This window comes from Citrus sinensis, chromosome 2 (genome assembly GCF_022201045.2).
Source record: "Citrus sinensis cultivar Valencia sweet orange chromosome 2, DVS_A1.0, whole genome shotgun sequence".
Lineage (NCBI taxonomy): Eukaryota > Viridiplantae > Streptophyta > Magnoliopsida > Sapindales > Rutaceae > Citrus > Citrus sinensis.
This window is the reverse complement of record NC_068557.1, coordinates 1,040,174-1,049,086: the sequence shown is the minus strand read 5'-3', so window position 1 is coordinate 1,049,086 and position 8,913 is coordinate 1,040,174. Positions and strand designations below refer to the sequence as shown.

The 8,913-nt window shown below is 35.9% G+C and overlaps 2 protein-coding genes across 3 annotated transcripts; both read left to right on the top strand.

The window, feature by feature from the left end:
* Positions 1 to 3,245, top strand: LOC102616953 (E3 ubiquitin-protein ligase SINAT2). 2 transcript variants are annotated; one of them, XM_006492619.4, is made up of 4 exons: positions 1 to 194; positions 934 to 1,267; positions 1,794 to 2,180; positions 2,688 to 3,245. In XM_006492619.4, the coding sequence occupies exons 2-4, from the start codon at positions 1,049 to 1,051 to the stop codon at positions 3,003 to 3,005; spliced, it is 924 nt and encodes a 307-aa protein (XP_006492682.1). In that variant the 5' UTR covers positions 1 to 194; positions 934 to 1,048; the 3' UTR covers positions 3,006 to 3,245. The 2 variants fall into 2 exon arrangements, with proteins under 2 accessions (XP_006492682.1, XP_006492681.1); XM_006492618.3 differs by lacking the exon at positions 1 to 194 and adding an exon at positions 201 to 353.
* Positions 3,246 to 4,130: 885 nt separating this feature from the next.
* Positions 4,131 to 7,821, top strand: LOC102617451 (GTP-binding protein BRASSINAZOLE INSENSITIVE PALE GREEN 2, chloroplastic). The gene is made up of 3 exons (XM_006492620.4): positions 4,131 to 5,540; positions 6,050 to 6,217; positions 6,994 to 7,821. Exons 1-3 carry the CDS (start codon positions 4,311 to 4,313, stop codon positions 7,399 to 7,401), a joined length of 1,806 nt encoding a protein of 601 aa, XP_006492683.1. The 5' UTR covers positions 4,131 to 4,310; the 3' UTR covers positions 7,402 to 7,821.
* Positions 7,822 to 8,913: the final 1,092 nt, after the last annotated feature.

Below are 8,913 nucleotides of genomic sequence, written 5' to 3'. Positions count from 1 at the left end.
CTGCTACAAGAAGATAACACATAGCACTTGTCACTAGTTGTGATACAAATTAAATTAAATTAAAATTAAAATTTTTATATCCAAAATCTTTGACTCCTGCTCATGTTATGTGATGTAGTTTTGTTATTGTGTCATCTACCAATCAATCTTGGACACGCAATTTGCGGAGCCAGCTTTTCAGGAAATTTCTCCACGTTAGTAGCTTTCCTTTTTGTTGTTGTCTTTGTTTTTTGTTTTTTCATTTTTGGGTCCTAAATGGAGAAATAATTGAGTCCCAAAGTTTTCATTAATTGAAATGATTGAATCTTCAATCGTTTCTTAGCTGCATTTCTCATCTGGGTTTGTTTCTTAAGGTGGGTTTAAAGCTTTGTTCCACTTTTTCTTTGATTCTTTTCTTGATTTCTCATCTGGGTATTGAATCTTTTGCCGAATTTTGTTCTTTTTTGACTATTTTTTGCTCTTAATATGAATACTGGCTCTAACTTTCATCTCGGTAATTTTTTTTTTTTTTTTTTTTGTTTATTGACTTGGCTGCATCTACACTTCACTGATGCTTGTGAGAGTATAAATAAGTCAAAGCTTTATTGCTTCGTCTGATGTTTGATACTATTTTTGTTTCATATCAATTGGTGTTCATTGAATAGAGATTTTGTATGAGATGAATTTTGATTCAAATATTTGTAGTGAAAAGGCAATATATGCCGTAGTACTTACTATCCACACTTCTTGTCAAATTCAATTGCTTGTCTTCTGATCAAGTCGATTGTATAATATATCTTACGGTTATGCAATAAATCATGGAGGCCGTATGGATTGTGACTATACTTGTATAGAGGACCATACGCAAGTTTGACAAATTTCTGGACCATGAAAAATTGTCACCATTCATAGTATCTCCGTCATTTGATAATGTCCTTTTCCAACTTTTCTCAGGCAAAACCAGCTAAAAAGAAAGAAAGTGGTATCATTTGCAGTGAAGATTATGATGCTGATTTCGATTTGGGAACGGAGAGACATATAGTAGTAGCAGTTTCTAAGGGAAGGCAGCATGGCTCCTGGAGGAGGAATATGCAAGGAGGTGATTGAGTCTAGCATTGAGTTTTCAGATTATGAAATGGCAACTTCTAGTGTGGAGTTGAGGGGTTCCCCTTGTAGGAAAGCTACAACTGGTTTCAGTGGAAATCTTGGAACAACATCAAATAATGATGTGCACGAGCTACTTGAGTGTCCCGTTTGCTTGAATTTAATGTACCCTCCAATTTACCAGGTATTTTCTTTCTGTGTATCGAAACACAAAACGAGAAGAACAGTAGAAGTTTTCCTTGTGTTTAGGCATCTTTTACTTCCTTTTTTCTTTGTCAAAATAGATAAATAAATAAAGCTTCTTAAATTGGGACTTGAGGGATTTTAGCATTAAATTGACATAGGAAGCAATGCCATATGAAATGAAACAATTCAAATATGTTAATTATTCAAGAAATTGATTTCAGTTAATTGTCAGAAGTTAGTGAATCAGACTGTAGAGATTCTTGAGTGCATTAGTCATTTTATGGAAATGTTTGTTCATCTTATAATATGATTCATCATTTAGCCTTGTAGATATAGATGCATTTCCTGAAAAGATGATACTCCTTTTACTGTTATTGTGTGTTATAGTGAACGAATTGGTTCCATTTCCCAATCTTGCCCAATTTCCAAAGTTAACGAATTAAGAACATTCATCATAATTGTAACACAATACTATTTAAATTGATCTTCTTGTATTGATAAATTCTCTCATTTTCTATGAACAGTGTCCAAATGGTCACACCTTGTGCTCAAGTTGCAAGGCTAGAGTACGCACCGGTTGTCCAACTTGCCGCCATGAACTTGGAAATATAAGGTGCCTGGCATTGGAGAAAGTAGCTGAGTCGCTGGAACTCCCTTGCAGATACCAGATTTGGGGTTGTCAAGATATATTCCCCTATTACAGCAAGCTAAAGCATGAAAAAAACTGTAACTATCGTCCGTACAATTGCCCCTACGCCGGCGCTGAATGTTCTGTCACTGGTGATATCCCACTTCTTGTTAGGCATCTAAAAAATGATCACAAAGTTGACATGCACGATGGGAGTACTTTCAACCACAGATATGTCAAAGCCAATGCACTAGAAATTGAAAATGCTACATGGATGTTAACAGTAAGACCTCTCATCTCTTCTTCTCCACTGATTCTCACCTCTCTCAATTGTAAATCGTGACTGGCATCACTTTGCAGATGCCAGCTTAGTTGTATTAGAAGATACTTCTTCCAGAAATTCCATTTCCATTTTGCCCTTTAAGGAACTGAACTATTTAGGTCCATATGAATGCAAGCTTCGGATTAGTTAGATCTTTTTCGCCAATAAGACTAACTATTAACGTTTATGGGTTTATGGGCAAAGATAAAGGCATGCTTTGCTAGTTGCTAAATGGTGAACTAAAACGTTAAATGCTTGCTTACGAATATTGAGTTTTGGATGATGGTTCTAAGCTAAAAAATTCCCTGATATGGAATCAAAATACTAACACACTCATTTATTTCAAGAATGCTTATGCATTTTCCGAAGTGCAGATAGTTGTGTGACAGGGTACTGTTTCCTCGAATTGCATTCTATTTTTCCGCCAGCCCCAACCTAACCATCTTAAATGTTCGTTATTTGGTGCAGGTTTTCAATTGCTTTGGCCGGCACTTTTGCCTGCATTTTGAGGCTTTTCACCTCGGAATGGCGCCCGTTTACATGGCCTTCCTCCGATTCATGGGTGATGAAGAAGAGGCCAGACAATTCAGTTACAGTCTGGAAGTTGGCGGAAATGGTAGAAAGCTTACGTGGCAAGGAATACCTAGAAGCATCCGCGATAGCCATAAAAGGGTTAGAGATAGCCAAGATGGATTAATCATTCAAAGGAATTTAGCTCTTTTCTTTTCTGGTGGAGATAGACAGGAGTTGAAGCTCAAAGTAGCCGGCCGAATATGGAAAGAATAGTGAGATACATATAACTAGAAACCCCGTCAAAGATATTTTACTTCGAATCTGCATCATACGAATGCGGTAGTCGAAATACTTCTGTGTAAATGTGTAGATATAGATTGCTTGCAATCTCTTTTTTTCTTCTTTTATCTATTTGCTTACAGGTAAATCTAACTTCTGCAATAAGTTTCATGTTCTGATAAATTTTTTAGTCTTTTCCACATTATTTTTATTAACATGGTTGAGAATTCAGCACTTGATTTTTGGAAAAAGGTAGAATTTTTGTCTTGTTTGGAGCAATTTTCACTCCAGTGTTTTGGAAGATGAAATTAGCCAGGCCTGGCCCAAGCATGTCTCTTTTCAGGTCGGTTGGGCCGAGAAGTCCAAATTTTTGTGTTATATATTTTAGAAACTTTTTATTAAATTTTACAAATTTTTAATATATAAATGTAGTTTTTATTAGATTAGGATTTAAAATTAAGCTAAAAAGATTTAAATTTTTAATTATATGTTATGGATAGGTTAAATAAATATTAAAATGTGTATTTTAATTAAAATAAAATATATTATTTAATTATTTATTGGGCTTTTGTGATGGACCAGGGCTTGTAGGTGAAGCCTGAGCCTATATTATTACGCTTTTTATTACAGCTTCTCAGACATTTGTAAGATAGACTCTTATTGCAAATAGGTGATTGATTCATTAAATTTTATTTAGCTTTAGAGACATTTATAAGCATAGACTCTTATTATAATCAAGGTGATAGATACACCAAATTAATGTAACTGGAGAAGGAAAAAAAGATTTAGGAAAGTTCAATTGAAGTAATTCTTCAGAGTCAATGCCAAAACATTGAAAAATCTAATTAAAAAAAAATCAGCATTAATTTCATCTTTGTGGTCAATGTATACAAAACTTGCACACAACTTAAAAATAAAATTTTAATTTCCTCCCATATTTCAAAATCAATATCTGTTAAAATAAATAAAATTAAGAGGGTATAACGATTATGTTTTCAAAGTAAAAAAAAAAATGAGAGTGATATAGAAAATTTTAAAAAAAATAATACTGAAAATGTAAAGTGAAATCATGATATAGTTATAGACAATTTGCAAGTAACTTGGCTACCAAAAAGTGTGAGATAGTTCATTTGAAATTTTGTCACAGCATTGTGAGGATTTGAATGCAAATTGCAACTCTACCTATTACACGTCGTCGTTTCAGTGCATCAACCATATACGCCTGTTGATCTTCAAAGCTTCTCTAGAACCCTAAACCCTGAAAAGAAAACGAAATTTCGGTCAAAACAAAGAGAAGAAATGCTTTCAAGAGCAAGAAATATCTCTCAATCAAAACTGAAACCCATCTTTCATGAATCATTTTTAACCAAAATCACAAGCCCCTATCTCCAATTACACCCCACAAAAGCACTAAAAGCACCCACCTCCTCCTCCTCCTCCTCCTCCTTCTCTTCACAACCCACTAACACAGCACCACCACCACTTTCTTCATCTTTGGCCCTGACAAGAGATGGAAATTACGATGAAGCCACTCCCAAGCTCACCGTCTGCCCCGGCTGCGGCGTCCTCATGCAAGACACGAACCCGAAACACCCCGGTTACTTCATCAGACCTTCGCAGAATTTGAACAAAGTGAGAAAATCCCATCTTGTACACGTAGCCAATGAGTCTGAATTTTCAAATTCCCTTAAAAAGGGCGGGCTTGTTGTTTTTGAAGCTGAAAATGAAACATCAGAAGTTAAAAAACACGAAAAGCCGGTGGTTTGTGCCAGGTGTCATGCTTTAAGGCATTATGGGAAGGTGAAGGATGTGACCGTGGAGAATTTGTTGCCGGATTTTGATTTTGATCATACGGTTGGGAGGAAGTTGATGTCGGCCAGCGGGGCTAGATCGGTTGTTTTGATGGTGGTTGATGCAGCTGATTTTGATGGGTCGTTTCCTAGGAAAGTAGCGAAAATGGTATCAGATACAGCTGAGGAGAATGAGAGGGCGTGGAAAGAAGGTAAGTCGGGTAATGTTCCTAGAGTTGTATTAGTTGTGACTAAGATTGATTTGTTGCCGAGTTCTTTGTCGCCTACTAGATTTGAACATTGGGTTAGGCAACGAGCTAGAGAAGACGGCATTAGTAAGATTACTAAGTTGCATTTCGTTAGTGCTGTTAAGAACTGGGGTTTAAAGAGTCTTATAGATGATGTTGTTGATTTGGCGGGAAAGAGGGGGAATGTGTGGGCCATAGGAGCACAAAATGCGGGGAAAAGTACATTATTGAATGCCATTGCTAAGAGTGTGGATGCTGGTAGAGGAGGAGATGGAGAAGAGAAGAATATTGTTAGTCATTTGACAGAGGCACCCGTGCCTGGAACAACGCTTGGGATCGTGAGAGTGGAAGGAGTTTTGCCTGCTCAGGCTAAGTTGTTTGACACACCGGGATTGCTACATCCCAATCAGATTACCACTAGGTTGACAAGAGAGGAACAAAAACTTGTCAATATTAACAAGGAGTTGAAGCCGAGAACTTATAGGATCAAGGTTAGTTTATGATTTGATATTTGTTGGCAGCATTAGGATAAACCGAGTAATTGTGAGTTTCTTGGTTGTAATGGACTTGCATGAAAATGCTGTTATTTCTATCGGTAAGGATTTTCTGAAAAATATGTAACAAGCCCATTGCTTCAGGGATACTATGACTTCATAGGAATTCAGATTGAGTGCTTGATCTTTTAGCAATGTGAGTATTGCTTCAGGGATTTTAGGATCAAGGTTTATTTAAGATTCGACTTTTGTTGGCAATATTAGGATCAAGCTGAAAAATTGTCGGTTTATTAGTTTAGTAATGGACTGGCTTGAAATAGTTGTGATTTTTATCAACAAGGGTAGCTGAAAAATATGTGTTAAGAGCATTGCTTCAATGATATTATGCGTCCATATTGAAGTCAGATTGAGTGTTTGATCTTTTAGCAATGTAAGAGTTCTTTTAATATTATTATGGCAGCTTTGTTATGTGTTTAGCTCAAGTTGGGCTTCTTCGATTGCTGCAGGCAGGTCATTCCATTCACATTGCCGGGCTCATGAGGATGGATGTTGAGGAATCATCTGTAGAGTCTATCTATGTGACAGTGTGGGCATCACCATATCTTCCATTACACATGGGGAAAACCGAAAATGCGTGCACAATGGTAGAGAAGCATTTTGGTCGTCAGCTACAGGTAAGCCTTTCCCTAGTTAGCAAATGATATTTCTGCAGTTTCTTTCACTTTCTAAAAGTCTAAAATTTGGAGCAATTATAGTGAGTGCTCCATTGCTTTGATTTTGATGAGCAGTTGAGAAGCAATGTGGTTGAATTAGTCTTTCTACAAAATTCAACTGAAAAACTTATTACCATTTTTTTTTCTGAATAAACTGATAGGATTTAGTTATTCCTATTCAAGTTCTTTCAACAACATGCTATTTTAGTTGTGAGACAGCAAAAAGGAAGGGTGTCATATAGGAAATTTTGATAAGTAATGACATTTGGAGAAACTTCAAAAATAGATCTCATATTATAAGCTTGATCCATATAAGAAGGAAGCTTGATCCATATAAGAAGGTTTAATATCCATCAAGAAATTAAGATGCAAGAAACACCCTCAATTGGTAATGTTTACTTCTATATTAACATGTATATGACCTTAGCATATGCTTTGGGAAATTTGGGCTGTTAATTTGAAGCCAAAAGGAACCCTTGTTATCAAACTTCGGAGGCCATGTAAAGGAAATAAACAGATTAGAAAAGGATATTGAATTCCAAAGGCTCTGTAGGTACTTTTGCGAATTGATAACAAACTATTTTTTGCATACTGTGCTGTCTGGTTTTGGTGCTTGTAATCCTTGGCATTCAAATGAAATATAGTTTCTGTTATTATTATTATCTTGGGAGAAGCACGTTGCATTATGGTTTTAACTTATATAAATTTGATGCTATCTGCATTGGTTGTTGATCCAGCCACCAATTGGAGAGAAACGAGTTGAAGAGCTAGGAAAATGGGTGAGAAAGGAATTTCATGTCTCTGGTAGCAGTTGGGATTCAAGTTCTGTAGATATTGCTGCTGCCGGACTTGGCTGGTTTTCTGTCAGACTTAAAGGAGAGGCAGCATTAGGTGTTTGGACCTACGAAGGAGTTGACATTGTCCTTCGCAATGCTTTACTTCCCTATAGATCTCAGGTGTTTGAAGTTGCAGGATTTACAGTCTCAAAAATCATCTCCAAAGCAGATCAGTCTCTTAATAAGTCAAAGCGGCTAAATGAAGCCAAGAGGAAACCAAGGGAACCAGAAGGAACAATACATCCGAAATCTTCATTATCAACGATTGATTCTGTTTCAAGTTCTTGCCAACACCTTCAGCTTTTGTAATAGAAGAAAGATAAGTAAGAATGACATCCGGTTAGGGATACAAAATAACAATTATGATCCTTGATAGTATCTGATGCCGCAAGTAGCTCCTTGAGAAAACGAAAATGCAATAGATCTGGGTTGATAGCTTGAAGACAGCCAGACTCTTACCAGTTTCCCCAAGAAGCGGCTTCAAAGAAGTATCTGGTTGTATATTTGGAAGAAAGACTCTTGTGCACTGAGAAAACAAAATGCATCAGTTCACTGCTTTGGCTTGAAGAAGATGCAGTATTTATGTCCGTCCCAGAAACATAAACTAAACAATTGAGCGTACAAGTTTAAAAATTATTCTGTTCATAGTTAAAAGTTTCACAGTTTTGTAGCCACATTTATTAGAAAACTACACGGTAAGTTATTCTATTTGCTCTGGTTTCCTTAAGAGTGATGAACTGTTCTTGTGTTGCAATTTGTTACCCCCTGAAATCTTCTTTCCAGTAATCACACGAGGCGTGATTTGGTCAAGAGAACAAAAAGAAAAAAGGGTAAAATCATTTAGATATGTTTTGGATTGAGATGCTGTGAGTTTTAAGGAATAAAATCACAAATTTTTAAGCTGGAGCTGTCGTAGGAGAGAATCACAAACTTTAATAAGCTATAGCGGATCGGCGGTCTTGGGATAGAATCACGTTTACCGAAATTTCAACGATTGCGCTTCCAAAAGTAAACAAAAAACACAGCAGCTGCTACCCTTAATCCACCCAAGTAAACTTATTAGACTCCATTCTATCTGCTACTGGGTATTCATCAACTTATACCAGGACAATTCAAAAACTATTTTACTCGGAATCTCTGCTTCATGCCATTTGCTGCAAATTAAATGATCATAATCACATTGTGTTGGATGAAAATCTGGTTCCTAGGTGGATTCTTTTATTCAAATCTCCAAAAGTAAGAGGGCAAAAAAATTGCCAACAATGCCTATAAGTTGGTGAAGATTCCGCTTTTTTTGCATGGAATGTGTTGCCTTTCTCACCAACTTGATTCCAGTAGTTGATAAAAAGAAGTCAAAAAAAAAAAAAAACTCCAATTTTCAATTTATGGTAATTAAGAAAAGTTAGCTTCATAGAAAATGTAACATCATGAAATACGTCATTGATTTGGATATATGATATATATGGACAGCTATAGCTGATAAGAAGTCGGTCTCAACAAATGCATTAACATTGCCATTTGGTGGAGAAAGATTGCATTGGTTACACCATTTTCCCTAGACAACATCTCACACATATATTTATTTAGATAAATTATCATTCATTTAGTGATTTTGTAATTGTGATGGTACCATTAGATGATTTTACTAAAGCATACATATATAGTTTCAATTGGTTTGGCCTCTTAATAGTACATATAAAACGTAACGAAATCAATTCAAAGAATTCTTTTAATTTTTGTTTGTTTCAAATTATGCTCGGAGGAGGCTAATGATATACTGTACAATGCATCGTGTACGGTAATAATTCATTAAAAAAAAAA

Excerpts from the sequence above, each read along its gene's own strand:
- LOC102616953 (XM_006492619.4), top strand. The coding sequence starts at position 1,049 with ATGGCTCCTGGAGGAGGAATATGCAAGGAGGTGATTGAGTCTAGCATT. Across the intron at positions 1,268-1,793 it reads TGTACCCTCCAATTTACCAG|TGTCCAAATGGTCACACCTT; the intron begins GTATTTTCTTTC and ends TTCTATGAACAG. Across the intron at positions 2,181-2,687 it reads ATGCTACATGGATGTTAACA|GTTTTCAATTGCTTTGGCCG; the intron begins GTAAGACCTCTC and ends TATTTGGTGCAG.
- LOC102617451 (XM_006492620.4), top strand. The coding sequence starts at position 4,311 with ATGCTTTCAAGAGCAAGAAATATCTCTCAATCAAAACTGAAACCCATC. Across the intron at positions 5,541-6,049 it reads CGAGAACTTATAGGATCAAG|GCAGGTCATTCCATTCACAT; the intron begins GTTAGTTTATGA and ends CGATTGCTGCAG. Across the intron at positions 6,218-6,993 it reads ATTTTGGTCGTCAGCTACAG|CCACCAATTGGAGAGAAACG; the intron begins GTAAGCCTTTCC and ends TTGTTGATCCAG.